The 18,113-nt window shown below is 60.2% G+C and overlaps 1 protein-coding gene across 1 annotated transcript in view; it reads right to left on the bottom strand.

Annotated features, from left to right (window-relative positions):
* ADSSL1 (adenylosuccinate synthase like 1) overlaps positions 1 to 18,110 on the bottom strand; it is a 22,637-nt gene extending 4,527 nt beyond the window's left edge. Inside the window, exons 1-9 of the mRNA XM_008055419.1 lie at positions 17,919 to 18,110; positions 8,028 to 8,130; positions 4,965 to 5,027; positions 3,386 to 3,436; positions 2,946 to 3,012; positions 1,351 to 1,458; positions 1,121 to 1,202; positions 797 to 923; positions 103 to 257 (exon numbers count right to left, since the gene is read on the bottom strand). Coding sequence (XP_008053610.1) covers positions 103 to 257; positions 797 to 923; positions 1,121 to 1,202; positions 1,351 to 1,458; positions 2,946 to 3,012; positions 3,386 to 3,436; positions 4,965 to 5,027; positions 8,028 to 8,130; positions 17,919 to 18,110 — 948 coding nt within the window. The remainder of the gene's footprint in view (positions 1 to 102; positions 258 to 796; positions 924 to 1,120; positions 1,203 to 1,350; positions 1,459 to 2,945; positions 3,013 to 3,385; positions 3,437 to 4,964; positions 5,028 to 8,027; positions 8,131 to 17,918) is intronic.
* Positions 18,111 to 18,113: the final 3 nt, after the last annotated feature.

The raw sequence follows: 18,113 nt of genomic DNA, 5'->3' as shown, positions 1-18,113 counted from the left end.
CCTACCTCCCTCCTCTCCCCACTCTGGCACCACTCACCCCACCCCCGGCACTCCCACCCAGGCTCCATGTCCCCCACGTGGTCCCAGGAGCTGGGGACTCACGTTCATCTGCTCAGTGGGAAAGGCTCCGACGCCCACTCGGGTGGTGTAGGCCTTCACCACGCCGTACACATCGCCAATGCTTTGGGGGGGTATGCCCAGGCCCGTGCACACGCCACCCACAGTGCAATTGGATGAAGTCACAAAGGGGTAGGTCCCTGAAAAACAGAAGCAGTTGGGGGCTGCCCCCTGCCCCTGCAGGTCTCCCTGGCCCTAGGACCCTCTCGGCAAAGGGCAGTGGGCAGTTGGAGCCGCTTTGTGTCCCCTCCATGGGGATCACCAGGGCAGGCCCTTCCTGGGTACTGTGTGTTGGACTGTGTGACTCACATGTGAGGGGAGGGAAAAGGTTGCTCCCAGCGTGGACTGATGTGGCCAGGCCACCTTGGGGATGACAGTAAACTGGTGTGCCCTGGGGACAGGGAGGTACATACAGACCGTGGGGAGGGCTGGCTCCCAGACTCCGTCCTGGCCTTCTCATCCTTGTTCTCCCATCTCTAGCTCAGTCCCCTCTCTTCTCCCCTCCCCTGCTGAAGTTAGGGACACTGGGGACATGAGCACTATTTTCATGGGCATAGGTGGTCTCATGGCCCTGGAAGGCTGTTTTGCCCACCCCCATCAGCTCCCACAGCTCTTGGTAGCTACTGGCCTTTCCCGGCAGACACAAAGTTGGCTGGGCTGAGCACCCTCTGGGACGTACCAAAGTCGATGTCCAGGAGGGCTGCGTTGGCACCTTCCACCAGGATTTTCTTGGGGGGACCATGGAGTGCCTCATACATGAAATAGACGCCATCTCGGACCATGGGCCTGATGCGCTCGGCAAAGCCCTGAGGGGACCAAGCAGCAGCATGAGTCTGTGGCTGCCACAGACGAGGCCCAGATCCCCAGGAAGGCTGCTGGCTCACTTACAGCCCGTGATGGGTGTGCCCAAGGTGGGCAGCAACCATCAGTGGGACGGCAGACCTCCCGGAGGGTCCAGCCCACTGCACTTCCTGGCCACCACGTGCAGCACCCCTGGCTTTACCTTGAGCTTTTTGAGTTGACCTTCAATGTCTATTTCCAGGGTGGGGAACATTGACTGGTGCTGGTGGGCCAGGTTCCTGAATCTGCATGAGGGACAGGCATGTGACCCCCTTGTGCGTCTTACAGGAGGCTCCCCTTTATGGCAGCCTCAGCCCTGCCTGGACCCCAGAGCCCTCTCACCAGCCTGTCCCTCCCAGCCACCTCCCCTAGGGCTACAGACAGTTCTGGCACCTGCTGGAAAACTCGTCAAAATCTGACAGGAGGTCGCAGATGCGGAGGCCCGTCCGTGCAGCTTTGGAAGAGTAGGTTGGTCCGATCCCTTTCTTGGTGGTGCCAATGCTGCAAGATGGGGAGTGGGTACCCTTGAAGACCCGGAGGCCTAGTGAGCCTCAGGTTCCCACTGACCATTGCTTAGCAGTCTGTGGGATCCAGGCCAGCCCCCCTTGGGCCCTAGGTCCTGCCCTATCAAGAATCCAGAGGTTGGCGGTTTCTTTTCCCGTGGCAGCTCTGGCACGCCACCCTGTCTTTTCTCTCTCTTTTCTTTAATAAACTTTGTTTGAAAACTTGGAAAAAAAAAAAAAAAGAATCCAGGGGTTGACATCTATCCCAACAGCAGTGTCCAGGAGTCTGGGAGGCTGGCTGCTGCCTGGTGTCCTCCAATGGTCAGTTTTCAGGCGTGCTAGGACTGGCAGGTTGTTAGACCTCCCTGACCTCAGCCCAGACCTGCCCTTGTCCCCCAGCAGTGCTGTCTTCATCTCAAGCAGCCCTGTCTGCACCCTGCCTCAGCTTCCCTCCAGGCCTGCAGTGAGGATGCTGCTCTTGGGACCCACTGACTGCTGCTACCCCTGGACTGGAAGCAATGGTGGAGGCATCCTGGACCCCACTGTCTGCCATGGGACCCCACAGGTTCATGAGCCAGTGCTCACCACTGCCACAGTGTCTGGCTGAGCTGGGTGTGAGTATGTGCGCGGGTGCATCTGTGTGGGGTGTGCATGTGTGAATGTGTGTGTGCTTATGTGAGTGCTGTGAACGTGCATGTGTGTGCACTTGCATGAGTGTGTACACTCGTGTGCATGTGAGTGCATGTGCGTGCATGCACGTGTGTGAACATGTGAGTGTGTGTACTTGTGGGGTATGCATGCACTTGTGTGGCATGTGTGAGTGTACTTGTGTGGCTATGTGTACATATGGGTGCACATGTGTGTGTGCAGCAGTGTGAATATGCATGGGTATACTAGTGTGGTGTGTGCATGTATGCCTGTGGTATGTGTGAGAGCATGGGTGCTTGCGTGTGCATGTGTCCAGTGTGTGTGTGTGTGTGTGTGTAAGTGTGAGACCGTTGACTCTGAGCAGGACTCATGTCTGCCTCACTCCCGTGTCCATCACACCTACAGTTCTTGTAGGCCTCTGAGTGGACATACAAACAGCTGTCAGGGTGGGTGACGGGGTGGGGGCTGGTGGAAGCCTTCTGTGCAGGGCTAGAGCCTGCTTGCTCCCAGCCCCGCTGTCCAGTGCTGCTTGTGTTGTCCCTGGGCCCGTGTGTAGTCAGGGCTGCCTGGGATCCCAGTGGATGTGGCGAGCATGGCAGATGATGACAGGACACTTACATTCCTGGGGTCTATGTGGCTGTGGCAGCCAATGAGGACAGCATGCAACCCCAGAGGGGCTTCAGGGATGTGCTGTAGCATTTTAGCAGTACTATTCTCTGGGGCTTTGAATGGGTCAGTGTTCCCTCCATGTCACACTCAAGACCAGACTTGCCCTGCAGCTCACCAGCTCGCAGGACTGGAGAACTACCAGCAGACAAGGGATCATGAAGGACTTACTTCTTCCCCTCCTGGGCCTGGCGTTGCACTTCCTGAAGCCCGTCGACAGCCTGGTGAAAGTCAAACACTATCGAGCCAGACAACAGCGCCAAGGAGCAGAAGATAGGCAGAAGACAGAGGTTATGCTGGGACCTCACCTGCTGCAGGCCGGAGGCTCCCAAGGGGGTGGTGGAGGTTTGGAAGGGGACTGCCTGGGTGTGACCACCAGGGTCCTGGCTGGGAGTGGAGGCTGGGGTCCAGAATCCAGGTGTCTGCTCTGCAAGGACTAGAGAGCCTGATCCAGCTCCTGCCTTGAAGCTCTTTGGAAGGAGTCTTATGCCAGCCAGAGGAGCCATGTGGAGCAGAGAGGGCCTTGGGGAGCTCCTGAGCTGGGGTGGCCAGCTGGCTATGTGGGGTGGGAGGGACCGTGCCCTGTACCCTCCCCACAATGTGGCGCTTACCAAGGTGGGCTCTGTCGGAGATGATGAGCCTTTTCTCCCAGTCCTTCAGACCTGCAGCGACACGGCACACAGGGGTCAGCATTCACCAGCTTGTGGCACCTCACCGGTTAGACAGGCCACCAGCTCCCGTCAGGGTGAGGCACACGGTAAAGAGGCCCACAGAGCCACCTCTGTGGCAGGCAAATGGGCCCTTCCCTCTTTTCTCTCCCCACGGAGGCTCCTGGACCCCCAGTTCCCGGACACCCGCCCCTCCCCTGCCCAAAGGCTTGGTCTCATGTGAATGCGGGGCCTTCCTCCCCACCTGCAGCCACTTTGAAGGTGACCTGCCCCCTGCAGGGCCTCAGTCTGGTTCGTTTCTGGCTCCCATGTCCCCAGAACCAGATCCTACTGGTTTTTTCCACATCTGCCCTGTCCCTGACCCGAGACTGAAGCTCCATTTCCTACCAGGACCTCTCAGCTGGCATCACCCTGCCTTTATTTTATTTTATTTTTTTTTTGAGTTGGAGTCTCACTCTGTCACCCAGGCTGGAGTGCAGCGGCCGTTCCCGGCCATCGCAGCCTCGACCTGCTGGGCTCCGGCAATCTTTCCGCCTCAGCCTTCCGAGTAGCTGGAATTACAGGCGCATGCTACCACGCCCAGCTAATTTTTGATTTATTGTAGAGATGAGGTCTCGTCAAGTTGCCCAGGCGGGTCTTGAACCCGCAGACTCAGGCAATCCACTCACCTCAGCCTCCCAAGGCGTGGGATTACAGGCTGAGCCACCGAGCCCGGCTACCCTGGCTTTAGATTGCTCCCTACAGGTCTGACTTGCTGCACCCCTGGCCTGCCATAGGGGCAGTGCCTGCCTGCCTCTGCATTCTGGCCAAATGCTTCACTGAGTCCACAGGAACCGGATCCTTCTCTGAAAGCTGGATTGACTCTCATCTTTAAAATAAAATAAGGTATTTTTTAAAAATTGGCTGGGCGCGGTGGCTCAAGCCTGTAATCCCAACACTTTGGGAGGCCGAGGCAAAAGAATTGCCTGAGCCCAGGGGTTTGAGACCAGCCTGGGCAACATGTCAAGACCTTGTCTCTACAATAAATAAAAAAATTGGCCGGGTGTGGTGGTATGAGCCTGTAGTTCCAGCTACTTGGAAGGCTGAGGCAAAGGGATCACCTGAGCCCAGCAGGTCGAGGCTGCGGTGGCCGTGAGTGTGCCACTGCACTCCAACTTGGGTGACTAAGTAAGACTCCAACGTAGAAAAAAAAAAAAGCATGGCTGACCTTGCAGTACCCAACTCTGGCTGGACCTTAGGGCTCCCTGGGGCATTTCATGAAATTCCTGGTCTCTGGCCCCTTCCTAATCTGAGTCTAGATGTGTTCTCTGGCCCTGGGATGCTGAGGCAACATCCACAGAGTCTGGAGTTTCTGGGCTGCCCAGCTTGCTGCTTCCTGGGCAAGGACGCTCCTTTCTGCAAGGCAGAGCTGGTGGGCCGTGCAGGCCAGTCCCCCACCCCCCCGCAGGAGAGGCCCCTAGCTAGGCCCGCACAGCCCAGAGTACTATCAGGGACAGGACAAAGGTACAGGGCCCAGACCCACCTTTCTTCTCATTCTTCTCTGCCTCTTCAAACAGGCCTGGCAGGTGGATGACCACCCCATTGCCTGCAACACATGGACACCAGAGACTGAATCGTGTCACAGACACCGGGCAGCTTATGAACAGCATGAAGCAAGACACCACAGTCCTAGCAGCACTGTCAGAATAGCCACGAGGTGTCTGTCGGACGACGAACAGATGAGCAGGGCGTGCTCCGTCCACACGACGGAATGTGACTCAGTCTTAGAAAGGAGGGACGCCTGACGCGACAGCAGGGGTGACCCTTGAGGACAATAAGCTGAGTGAAATGAGCCAGTCACAAAAGGACACATATTGGAGGCTTCCACTCATGCGACATCCTTGGAGGAGTCAGAGTCAGAGACAGGAATAGAACAGAGGGTGCCAGGGCTGCGGGAGGAGGAGTGGGAGCCGCTGTTTCAGGTTTCAGAGGCTCAGCTTGGGAAGATGGAGATGTCCTGGGGATGCAGCGTGGTGATGGGGGTGTTTACCTAAAGGAGCTGAAAACACAAAAACTTGCACACGGATGCTTATGGCAACTTTATTCGTAACTGCCAAAACTTGGAAGCAACCATGCTGTCCTTCAGCAGGTGAGCGGATACGATGTCAGCTGTGCTACATCCAGACAGTGGGATATTACTCAGCACGAAAAAGAAGGGTGCTGCCAAGCCACGAAAGACGGGGAGGAATGCATGTTAGTAGTGAAGGGAGCCCATCTGAAAAGGCTACACGGTAGGACTCTAGGTCTAGCGGGTTCTAGAAAAGGCAAAACTATGGAGACAGTATAAGATCAGGGTTTGGGGAGGGAGGGATGAGCAGAGGGAGCACGGGGGAGTTTTAGGCACAGTGCATCTGCTCTGCAGGATGCTATGATGGTGGACACACATTGTCATACATTTGTCCAAGCCCACAAAATACACAACACAAGAGTGACCCCTGATGGAACCATGGACCGTGGGTTACCATGATGTGACATCGGTTGTGACAAATGGACCACTCTGAGGGGATGTTGACATGGTGGGGGTGAGGATATATGGAAACTTTCTGAACTGCCCTCTTACTTTTGCTGTGAACCTATCACTGCCCTAAGAAATAAAGCCTATTTTTAAAAAATGGTTAGAATCCTAAGTCTTATGTTGTGTATGTTTTACCACAATAAAATGGCAAAAGCAAAACTCAAGCCAGCATGAAATATTTGCAGGACAGACAGCAGATCTGCAGTTGCGGGGGGTAGGAAGCATCTCAGGGCAACGAGATGTCCTATGATTGAATAGTGGACATTGCACCTTTATAGTGGGTGGGTTTTTTGGTGCATAAAATGTACCTCGATGAAGCCACTATATTTTATTTACGTGGCTTGCAGTGGTGAAGCAGGAGCCCTGGAGAAATGCTAACATGGCCACTCCCCAGCCTTGAGCAGTCCCTCCTAGGGAGCTGTGCACGTGGTCAGAGACCGAGGCCAGAGGGGAAAGGTGACTTGCCCCGGTCACACAGCACATGAGTGTGGGTGCCGGGCCACAGTAAGCCTGAACCCCAAGACTGTTCACCTAAGATCAAAAGGGGCTCTTCCTAGGCCACCTGTTCTTCCTCATCTCTGGTCTCTGTCAGGGACAGCACAGACTTGACAGAAGACAACTTCAGTCCAAATGGGAGTGACCCAGAGACTATGCAAGTCACAGAGAGCACAAAAGGTCACCTAAATGCCACCGTGTCCTGAAATAACCATATGGCAGAAGCCTGGGAGTGTTGTAAGCTGCAAGTGTCTGTGTAAGCCCTGGCACGTCTGCCCTGGCTCCACGAGCCCTCGCAGGGGCGCCGTCTGCCACGCCGACTGCCCAGCCAGCCCCAGAGGATGTTCCCTGGCGACTACCCAGCCCGGGTTCTGGTCTGGCTCTGACCTGTCCTCGTAGACTAAGCTCAGCATCCTCCAGGCCAAGTGGTGCCTTCTTGGCCTCATTTCCCGCCAGGGGGGCCCAGACCCCACAGAACCCGGCAGCCGCTGGACAAGTCTTCAGCACTGCCTGGAGCGGCTGGTCAGCGCCGTGGCCCAGTCTGCCTAGGACCAGGGGCTTCTGGGACACAGGCAGGCCACCTCACCGGCTAGGGCCTGCCTACTGTGAAATAGAGATTGTCACCATTCTATCCTTGCCCCCCTGGGGGGACTGGGGTGGGGACTACACCAAACAGACAGGCTCTTGGGTGAGTCTCAATTTAGCCCCTGGCGACCAGCAGCCCCTGCAGTCTTGCCTTCATGGCATCGTCCGCTCTCAGCTCATATTCAGCAGGCAGGGCCTATGCCATCCGCTGGGCACACCCGAAGCACTCGAGCTTCCCGACTGGCTGGGAGGAGTCGGAGGAGTCACAAGGGGCAGCGGGGGTTGCTGCAGTTGTGGACAGGTCAGAAGGCAGAGACCAAGCATGGGCCTGGCCTGAGGCACTTGGAGAAGCCTCTCTGAGCAAGAGGTCTCAGCTAAGAGCTGAGGCTGGGATGCGCAGCAGGGACTTCTGACCAATGGTGCAAGGGGAGGTCTGGAGACAGCTGGCCTCTTGGGGGACTGAAGTGGCACTGGTGGTTGCAGTGAGGTCCACGAGGGATGGGGTGTAGAGGGAGGGGACGAGGAGGCTGGGGGGACCAGGCCTGCCAGGCGGCTGCAGAAGCCCAGGCCAGGCAGGGCCAGGGAAAGCTCAACCTCGTCCACATGGCTCCACCTGCGGGAAGTCAGGCCTGCAGCACGCACAAGCACATGAGTGCACTTGCACACTCCTTATGGGCATGCGCACATACAGGCCGTGGTCCCGAGCGTGCACAAGGGACCAGAGTGCTCAGCACCTCCCTGCCCTCTACCCCTGCAGGCCCCCACCCCCACACCGGCCCGACCTCAGCCTGCCCCAGGCCGAGCTGCACGGGGCACTCCACCAGGGCCCCCGACAAGGTGGGGGCTGAGGTCCAGCCCAGGCTCCTCCTGCCTCATGGAGCCCCCTCCTCCTCCGCCTGCCTGTCGTGGGGATTCTGGGCCGGTGACGCCCCCTTGGCCCCTGACACTCACCGATGAAGGACACAGCCTTGGTGTTGATGATGCCGCTGGGCAGCAGGTGGAAGTCATACTCCTTCCCGTCCACCACCACCGTGTGACCTGCGTTGTTGCCCCCCTGGAAACAGAAGCCCAGTTGAGCTGAGGGCCCCAAGGGTTGAGGACCCGGATGTGAACTGGCCACAAGGGCCTGCCAGACACCCCACGCAACCTGGGGCCAGCTCCGCCCACAGACACTGGGGAGCTGCCTCCATTCTGCAGGGCACCGCTGGGGGATGGAGAGTCTGGCTGAGCTGGCTCTGCTGTGTCTGTGGGGGCTGGGCTGGGTGAGGGTCCTCACCCTTGAATGGGGCCCGGTCAGAGGCCTGGGTGGGAGAGGGTCTGGCCCAGCTGGCACGAGCACCCTGGGGCGGCTCAGCTCAGGTCCCTGCGGCTGTGGGCTCCATTCAGCTCCCTCCTCCCAACCGGGGCTCACGCCTCTGATGCAGGAATGAGGAGCCGGCCCCTTCTGGAAAGCACAAGCCGGGGCCCTCATGACCCACCGTCTTCTCCCCCTCAACAGAGACCCCTCCCTTTGGGCTGGTACCTCCTGTCTAAGGATGGAAATGAAAAAGCAATTCAGAGCCAGTCCCATTCTGGGAGCCCCAGACATGGCTCCCGTCTCTTTGGGCCGACGGTGGGAAGGGGCTGCCCAGGGTGGGGCTGGGCACCAGACTCAGGCTCCAGGCCCCTTCTGCCACAAGCCAGCCACATGACGCAAGCAAACTGCTCCACCACCAAGACTCAGGGTCCCAAGGGCCTCTTAATTTGGGGGAGAAACTGAGGTCCCCGGGGCACGGCAGTTACCAAAGCTCTGCCTTTCACTTGGGTGGGCCATCACCCACCACTGGGTCTGCTCAGCAAGGCCCAGGGGTGTCCTCTGTGCTTGTAAGGCTGGTGACCTGACAGGGACACAGGACACCCTGGCCCCAGGCATAGCCACAAGACTCCCCACGCGCAGGCAGGAGGGCCCACACTCCCTGTGGCTTAGAATACAGTGGCACCTCACCCACAGCAATGGCCCCTGCCCCTGAAGCCAGCCCCGCAACAGCAGGCAGGCCTTGAGCACCTAAGGGTCGTAGTGCCACCATAAGGGACCCGCGTGTGTGTCAGGTATGGCGGAGCCCAGAGGGAGCCCCCCGAGGTCCTGGCTGCTGGATGGTGTAGCCCACCCTCTCCCTGCTCCTCCCTTTCCGAAGTTCACATTGAGGGTGAGCAGGGCTGAGAGTCACACACTGATGCCCAGCCCTGCCCTTTGTGTCTCCAGGATCCGGCCTGCCCTTCTGCCCTACTCCTGGCACAAAAGCCCTCAGGGGTCCACCTGGCACCTCCTTCCAGCCACACCCACTGTTCTCACCCCTGTAGAGGGGACTGGCTCCCCCGACAGGCCCAGAGCATGGGGTCCTGCACAGCCCTTCCATGCCCGTCCCAGGCAGGACCCTTGGTGAGGCGGCCTCTCTCCCCCAGTCTAGTGTCTGGACAAGATTTACCCCCAAAACACTCAGGCAGCTGGTGACCCCAGGCCCCAGAGAGGGGCCTTCCCTCCAGGGACCTAACTTCACGGTCGGTATATTAAGCAGTGGACTGGGCCCTGACACATCTTTCCATGCTGTCTCTGGCCCTCAGGCTCTGACTGCCACCGTGGTCCCACTAGAACCAGTTCCTCAAGGCCCCAAACACTGAAGTGTCTTAAACAGGCATATGGGAAGGTGTGCCCCTTGGCCTCTGAAATGAGACACTGCAGAAGTTTCAGGGCAGCGTGGTGAGGCCTTCCCTCAACTGGGCCCAACCTGTGGTCCAGATGTGATCCTTGTTGTCCTTTGTGCCTGTCACACAGCTGCCGGGGCCCTCCAAGGTGCCTCCTCCCTGGGCAGCCCTGGCCAGTGAGGCTTGAGATCCTGAGGTGGCTGGGGTCTGACCTAATGCAGGCTCTGTGAGAACAGGGTGGAGGCAGAGGGGAAGCCAGTGGGAGCAGAAAGGGAGGCCAAGGAGGCAGCAGGGCCATGGAGGTCGAGAGTGCGTGTCCTTGAAGCAAGGGCAGGCAGACAGCACAGCACAAGGGTGACTCAGGGTGGGGCCGGTGCCAGGAGGTAAACTGGGTGGCCACACGGCTCTGGGGACAGAGAAGGAGGTGCCAGGAAGAATCTGAAGGAGACCAGGCATGCGGGAAGATGTCTGAGGGCCGGGGAGGCTGTGTGCACCGTGTGGGGAGCACTCCTGAGGGAGAAGGAGGAGCTGAGGGGCGTCTGCAGTCTGCCCAGGGGAGCAGGGCTCAGCCCATGAGGCTCAGCAGAGCCTGAGTCCTGGCCTGGGCATGTAGGTTTGGCTCATTGGGACAGGGACGGCCTGAGAGCCTTTCTGGGCCCTGGGTTTGGGGGTGGCTGCACCCTCCTGGAGACCCCATGGGCTGACGCGGGGATCCCTCTTACACTCGTTTCACGAAGCATGTTTGTGCTCACAGCCACATGTGCTGCCTTGGGGGCAGGCGGGGGAAGGTTCCCATGCACAGATGGGGAAACTGAGAGAAAGGGAGTTTGCAGCAGAGCTCGGACTGGGAGGATTTCGCTCGTCCACGGGCTCCCCTGGGGCAGGCCGGCCTCAGGGATGACCAGATGGCCATGGCAAACACCGCGGCAGAGGCCAAACAGGCCAGACGACCAGGAGGGAGGCCGACTCCCCACACCCTCCCGTCTGGGTGCCCAGGACCCACGTCAGCTGGCACGATGATGCCTACTGGGCACACCTCGCCCCTGTTGGGGGTAAACACAGGCTCCTAGAAACAGGCGCGACTGTCGTAGGCATCAGATGACTCCAGAGCCAGTGCCAGACCACTCCCAGGGGCACGAGCCATTCAGGACACTGAGCCTGAGGACTGCTGAGCTGAAGGGGCTCCCGGAGCTCTGCAGTGGCCAGGGTGACTGTCCCAAGTCTGTTCTCCCCCACCACAGTGAGGTCTTGGGGTGCCAGGCCTCTTGAGCCTCTACCAAGAGGACACCCGAGGCAGCAGGGCATGGGCTGGAGAGAAAGGTGGGGCTGGGCACGGGCAAGGCCCTCCCCTCCAGGCCAGAGAATGCCCTGCTGAGGCAGACGCCTGCCAAAGAGGGACCAGAATATCAGGGCCCCTGTGGGTGTCTCACTCAGCCCACCCTCCCGGGAGAGTCAGGTACCAGGGTGCCTCTGGCTCCAGATGGATGCCAGACACCTTGGCATGGCACTCGAGGCCACCCGCCTGGCTGCTGCCCTCCCGTGGTCCTGCTCCACCCAGCAGACATGCTCTTGCAGCCCTCCCAGGCCAAGCCTCTCCCTGCCTAGCTGTCCTGCCCTGTCTGCTGTGGAAGCAGGAGGCTCAACGACCTGGCAGAGCCAAGGCACCAGAGGCACCATGGAAGGCCGGGGACCCATCCACCCTTTGGCCACCAGTCAGGGTCCTCCAGAGGGCTGCAGAGAGTTCTGTTTCCCTCAGGGGGCTGGCAGGGAAGCTGTGAGCACTTCTCCCACAGGCTCACAGAAACCTCAGGCCCACTGTCCTTGGGAGAGGAGTGCCTTGCATGGTCACCCATGTTGTGCACTGCACAACTCCAGGAGTGCCACCACACAGCAATGGCACAAATGATGTCCCTGGAGCTGTGGCGGCACAGGGGCATCCAAGCCCCCTTCCACCATTTGTGGGTCAAGGCAAGGCTCTGCTCCCAGCACAGTGACACAGAGTACGAGTGAGAATGAAGAGAGGAGGAAGGACAGCACAGCGCACTGGCCTCAAGTGACCCGCACCCGAGAGGCTCAGGCAGGCTGGGGCCCAGAGTTGGGGTGCCTGAGGATCCCGTCAGGCTCCCTGGGGCTCTATCTGCTGGCCTCCAGTTCCCCCCAAGGTCTTCCTCTCTGTGGCAGAGCCTCAGCTCAGGCAACAGCTCTGACCCCTGGTGGACAACAAAGTCCCCTTCCCACTCCCTGCAGCCTGGCTGGTCACTCCAAGTCCCCAGAGTACACCCTGCCAGCTGCCTCCCTGGCGGCAGGGAGTTTAAGAAATGAGGGCTCCCTCTACCCCAGACAAATGAACAGGGACCACGGCCAACACGGGCTCCCCTCACCCCTGCTTTGCCCCTCCAGGGTCCAGCTGGCCTACCCTTCCTGGGGCCAGGGATGGGGCCCTGCAGGCAGGCAGTGTCCAGAGAGGGGCCTGTGGCCCTTAATGCAGACACCAGCTTCTTCCTCCTTCCCCGCCCGTCTGGTAGCCAAGAGCTTGCCTGCCCCTGTGGCTTTCACCAGCTTCCTCAGCACAAGAGGCTCCAGCACCTCCCCCATGCTGACCTCGCCCCGAGGCCCCATCGCTCCCCTCCAAGAGGCTTGTGCAGAGCCCCAACCAGCTTCAGCACATCTCCAGGGCTCCTGCTCAGGCCTCCCAGCGTGGGTGGCTCCTCCTAGGCCTTCCCTGGGCGGGCAGCTGTAGCCTCCTGCCTTGACCCATGGTTCATCCAGGCCCTCCTCTGCCCCAGCCTCGCCCCGTCAGGCCTTTGAGGGTGCTGGGAAAGAGGGGGTGGCTGAGCTGATGTGGGGCTCCTCAGAGGTTCTGGGGGGTGGAGCTACGAGTGCCCTGAAGTAGGTGAGGGGCAGGGGAGCCTCTAGGTTCCCGGCACTCCCCACCCACCGGCTTCCCCAGACTGGTCACCATCTGCAGGGTCTTGGCTGCAGGCTCTCTCCTTGTCCTCCTCCACACCCTACACCATGGGCTCCAAGTGCTCCCTGGATGGAGCACGTCCTGCAGCCTGCAGACATGAATCTGGGACCCTCTCTTCCTAGCCCACTCAGCCACCACGGTCTCCATCCCCCCAGCCCATGGGCCCGCGCTTCCCTGAGGGGGGCTGGCAGGGAAGCTGTGAGCACCCGGCCCCCCTCTTCCGCCTCTGACTCTCAGCCCTGGGCTCTGGGGGAGATACTAGCCTCTTCTCCCTGCAATGCCGCCCCCGCCACCTGTCCCCCTGCAGCACCTGGGATAGGCGAGCTCCCTCCTAGGCCCCTGAGCCTGGACCTTCCCCCATGTTAGTCGATGATGTCTCTGACAGTGCCACCCCCACTCAGGGAGGTGAAATATGGAGAGGGGAGCTGCAGGCACCTCCCCTCTTGGACTGGGAGTGACCAGTTCCTTATCTATGTCCATCCTTGGCTAAGGGGCCTGCGATTGGGCTGAGGACCAGAGTGATGGGTACCAGGGGAGGCTGGGGCCTTCTGGTGGGCCGCTGATGGCGGTTTGTACCAGGACCATGTCCAGCATATGGCAAAGGGCCTGGGTGTCCATCAGGAAGGCACCTGCGATGGCCCCCATAAGGGTGGGCAGCCAGATGTCCACCCACTAGTGCAGCATCCCACCCCCTCCCAGCTCTCAAGCACACTCACTGCTCACTCATTCATTCCTTCAACCCAAACACGGCCTGGGGAGGCACCGGGGTGAGGGGGCGTGGGTGTCAGCCCAGTGACAGTGCCACAGGCTGTGTCACAGCAGGAACCCCCTTCCCTGGACCAAGCTGCTCTTCCCCCGCCTTCCTCCACACCTCATGTTGCGGGGTGGGGTGCAGAGGCAGGTGGGGGGCTTCCAGAAGCACCACCAGGCATTCCCATGAGCATGCCCTAGAGGGTCCCTGGGCAACCCCAGCCCGTGGCAGGTGTTTCCCAATGACCCCTGAGAGGTTCTGAAGCACCCACAGGCTTCTGGATGGGGCCTCCATGCACGGGGCACCATCCTCCATGGCACCACCCTCCCCACAGGAGTCACCGAGGGGTTTCTTGTGATCTTACACCCCACAGACGTGGCCACAGCTTCCTGCTACCAGAGGGGCCCTCCTGGAGAGTGGCACTGGCTGGACATCACCCTAGGCAGTCAGGCAGCAGCAAGTAAATGCATTGTGGAAACCCGTAGAAGGCACCAGCCCCAAGCACATCGCATCCAGCCCAGCCCTGCTGCCTGGCCGACATGGAAGGAAGGGGATGTCAGCTCTGACCTTGTGGCCTGGCAAAGAACACCTGGAGGAAGGTGGCTTTGGGGACTGAGGGAGTTGGGAGTGAAAGCTGAACGCTGCCTCTAGGGAACAGGACGCAGTAGAGGGACCGTGACACCCAACAGGTGAGCCTCCCTCAGCTGTCCCAAGCACTCATGGGCAGGAACTTTGTGGACATGAGTGAGGAGGTCCAAGTGGGAGACCTAGACTCTCAAAAGTGGCATGCGATGTCTGTGCCCAAGAAGGACACAGGATGCTGTGAAGAGACAGACGATGGGGTGGAGGAAGGTAGGTCTGGCTCCAGGAGACTCTTCCCCCGGGGGCAGGAGGGAGGAGGGGGAGGGCCGGTGCCAGGGGGAGGAGGGGGGCAAGAAGGCAGGCAGTGCTCTGGCAACATGCCCTGAGATGCCCCCTGGTGGAGACAGGAAAGACCTCGAGGAGTGAAGGGACAGGGTTGTGGGTGGGAGGCAAGGGACTTGTGACACAGGCTCCACCAGGAAGAGGGAGGCCACCAACAAACAGGTCCCAGAGGCAGAGCATGGTTGTCAGGGCCCAAGGTAGAGACCGTGGGCTTGGTGGCTCAGCCTGTAATCCCGCACCTTTGGGAGGCTGAGGTGAGTGGATTGCCTGAGCCCACAGGTTCAAGACCTGCCTGGGCAACTTGGCAAGACCTCATCTCTACAATAAATCGAAAAATTAGCCGGGCGTGGTAGTGCACACCTGTAGTTCCAGCTACTTGGAAGGCTGAGGCGGAAGGATCGCCGGAGCCCAGCAGGCCGAGGCTGCGGTGACCGGGAGCGGCCACTGTACTCCAGTCTGGCGACAGAGTGAGACTCCAACTCAAAAAAAAAAAAAGAAAGGAAGCTCTTGGGGCTCCTGGGGGTGTGTTCTGAACACAGGCCCCAAGTGACCATGGTGGGAACGGCACGAGGGTGGTGTGCAGGGTGTAGGCAGCCCTGACCACCTCTGGGCAGGGCAGTGGCTTGCGCTGAGTGACACAGACAGCTTGGGAGCTGGGCTTGGCAACGGCCCTGCTGGTGAAGGGGTCTACAGAGCCAGAATCGACACATCCAGAGACCAGGCCAGCCGTGGGGGTGCAGCCACCATCAGGACAGCTCTAGGCCCAGGCAACAGGCTAGGTGACCCTTTGGGGCCAAGAGGACCAGCAGACTGGGCAGCAGAGTGACTGGTCACTGCCACCCACCCGGGAACAGTGGCCTCAGCTCACTCTGGCTACTGCATGCACTTTTCCTATCTGGGTCCCTCAGGCCCTCCTTCCTGTCGCCCATCCAGCTCCTGGGGCCCAGGTGAGGCCTGGCCTCTGTGTGCCTGGAGTCCCTGGTTTCTGGGACCTTCATAGGTTTTGTGCACAGGCACTCCAAGCAAGAGCAGCCCTCGCAGAGATGTCGGGCCGGACCCTTACCCTGCAGCCTCTGACAACATGGGGTGGTCAGATGTGGGGTGCTCAAGAACAGGAGGGTGAGGTGGGTGGCAGGTGGGTACCCCCTGCTGCTCAGCACCGAAAGCCTGGGGTCACTGGGCACTTGCAAAGACCTGGGGTGGGCCCAGAGAGGAGGCACCTGTCCTTGCCTTCAAGAGGCTGCGTCAGGTCCCAAGGTGCTGCCCCGCTTAAGGCCCAACTCAGTGCCCTCACCGGTGGGTGGGGACAAGAGAGCCAAGTCAGGCTGGGCACAGTGGCTCATGCCTGTAATCCCAGCACTTTGAGAGGCCAAGGAGGGAGGATCACTTGAGCCCAGGAATTCAGAATCAGCTTGGATGACATAGAGACCTTGTTTCTGAAAAAAATAAAAAAAAGTATCCAGGTATGGTGGCATGTGCCTGTAGTCTCAGCTACTAGGGAGGCTGAGGAGAAAGGACCACCTGAGTCCAGGAGGTAGAGGCTGCCATGAGCTGTGACTGTGCCACTGCAATCCACTCTGGGCCACAGAGTGAGACCCTGCCTCAAAAACAAAAACACAAACAGAAGAGATCCGGGGCACGAGTGCCCACAAGGCTCCAAATGTGGTCACTGTTCTCCTTCCTCAACTTCTCTGAGCCTCGGTTTCCCCAGCTGTGAAAGAGTTCTGTGGAGCGATCCTGCCTCACCGGCTTGTCAGGCTGGAGGGAAGAACACACCATCTCAGACCACGACTGGATTCCCACTAACTTGAAGAGTCAGGGGTTCCTTCCTGCAGGGCCATGGGACTGGGGTGGGTGCCCAGTGGGCCCTAGAGCGAGTGACAGGCTGCCTGTCTGCGCTGCCCTATCTGAGTCTGAGAGTGAGCCGGCCTGGCCTGCTGACCGGTGGCAGCTGGGAGGGCCCTGTTCCAGAACCATCTCCCAGCTGGAAGCAGAGCCTGGCAGCACTGAGGGGAACACCATCAAGTCATCGCAAATTCCTGCCTGTCCTGCAGAAGCAGGTGACTCTGACCGGGCTGGCAGGTTGAGGGAGGAGCCCTGAACATCACTGGACCACAGACCTGAGTGGGGGCTGGGGATCCTGGAGGGGAGGAATTTGGACCCCTGCATACCTCCCCTGGCAGCAGAGGGGACAAGGGCCTGCCACACACAGCAGGGCAGAGGCAGCATAGAGGGAACAGGGGTCTGAGGGCTGCTTTGGTGACCTGGGGTGTCTGGGGAGAGGGATGAGCTTGTCAGCTGCTTAGAGCAGAGAGAGAGGGTGGGGGATCCCAAGAAGAACTTTCCAGGAAGCCACCGTTCAAAATTGGGTAGGAATGGCTCAGACAGCCACTGAGGTCTGTCTGCTGAGGCCTGTAGCCTTGAACCAGACACGCAGGGCTGGTTCCCTTCTCCGAGGGAGATCTGCCTGCCCTAGCCCTCTCCTTGGGAGCTCAGGAATGAGGCCACAGCTCGGAGACACGGATCTGTCTTGGGGGCCGTCCCTGGTTTTGGCAGTAGCCCCAGGCATGGCCCAACCCCAGCTTCCCAAAGCTGAGCCTTTTGTGGCTTGAGCAGTCACTGGGTCCACGGGCAGCACGGCGTGGGCATGGGGCATGGGGCAGGGACCCATAGAAACCCCTGAGAGAGCATCCCATGTCCTGCGTCCATTAGAACAGATGGGAGTGCTGAGAGCGTCGCAGCTGGCAGAGGCCTTGCCCTGGGCCCTTGGGGACAAAGCTGGTGTCTGGCCTCCTCAGTGGCACCACCAGCCACTGAGTCACCCTGGCCAGAAGTCGGTGACTCCTCCTCCTCCCCACATCTGAGCACCTTCCTCAGGGCCCGCCCCTGCACTCCAGCCCTGGCCCTCCTCCACCTCCTCACGGCAGACTCACCAGGGTCAGCCCCCAGCAAGCAGGCTCACACCCTCCGCCAAGCACTGCCCCAGGCGTTGGCCAGCCCTGTGCCACACCCAGTCCCAGACGGGCCCCAGGTAGCCACTGCAGAATGAGGAAGGGGGGTTTCGCAGGCCCTCAAGTCAGGCCGGAGCTGGGTTCCCCACCCCCACGGAGGGCCCAGTGTCCCTCCTGTGGCACCCCCACCCGCTGAGGATCGGGTGTCCCCAACTCAGCGACTAGTATTTATAGCTATGCGCCTGGCCGGCCGCCCTGGGCGGGGGGAGGTATCAGGAGGGCAGTGTGTGTGTGTATGTGTGTGCGTGCATGTATGTGTATGTATGCGTGCGTGTATGTGTATGTGTGTGTGTGTGTGTGTGTGTCTGCGCGCGTGCACGCGCCCGCGGCGCTCAGGAGCTGCGTGTGTGCCTGCGAGAGTGGTGAGATGGCCCCAGGGGAAAGTGCTCCCGGGAGGAAAGGCGACCTAGCAAAGTGACCGTCGGGCGCACAGGACAGGAGCCGCCTGGGTGGGGGAGGGGGCTCGCTGGGCGGGTGGGGGAGGGACGCGACGCCTCGGCCCGCACCTGACAGCGGCTGATGATGTCGGCGTCCGTGGCCAGCAGGTCCACCACCTTGCCTTTGCCCTCGTCCCCCCACTGCGCGCCCAGCACCACGGTCACGCGGGAGCCTGTCGCCGCCGCCTCCTGCTGCAGCCGCCCCCGCTTGACGCCGCCCGCGCCGGGGGGCCGGTCGTTGGAGGTTCGCGTCCCCGACATGCT

This window comes from Carlito syrichta, unplaced genomic scaffold (genome assembly GCF_000164805.1).
Source record: "Carlito syrichta isolate Samal-C Ts95f unplaced genomic scaffold, Tarsius_syrichta-2.0.1 Scaffold301850, whole genome shotgun sequence".
Lineage (NCBI taxonomy): Eukaryota > Metazoa > Chordata > Mammalia > Primates > Tarsiidae > Carlito > Carlito syrichta.
Note: the sequence above shows the minus strand (reverse complement) of the source record. Positions and strands in the feature narration are given on the sequence as shown.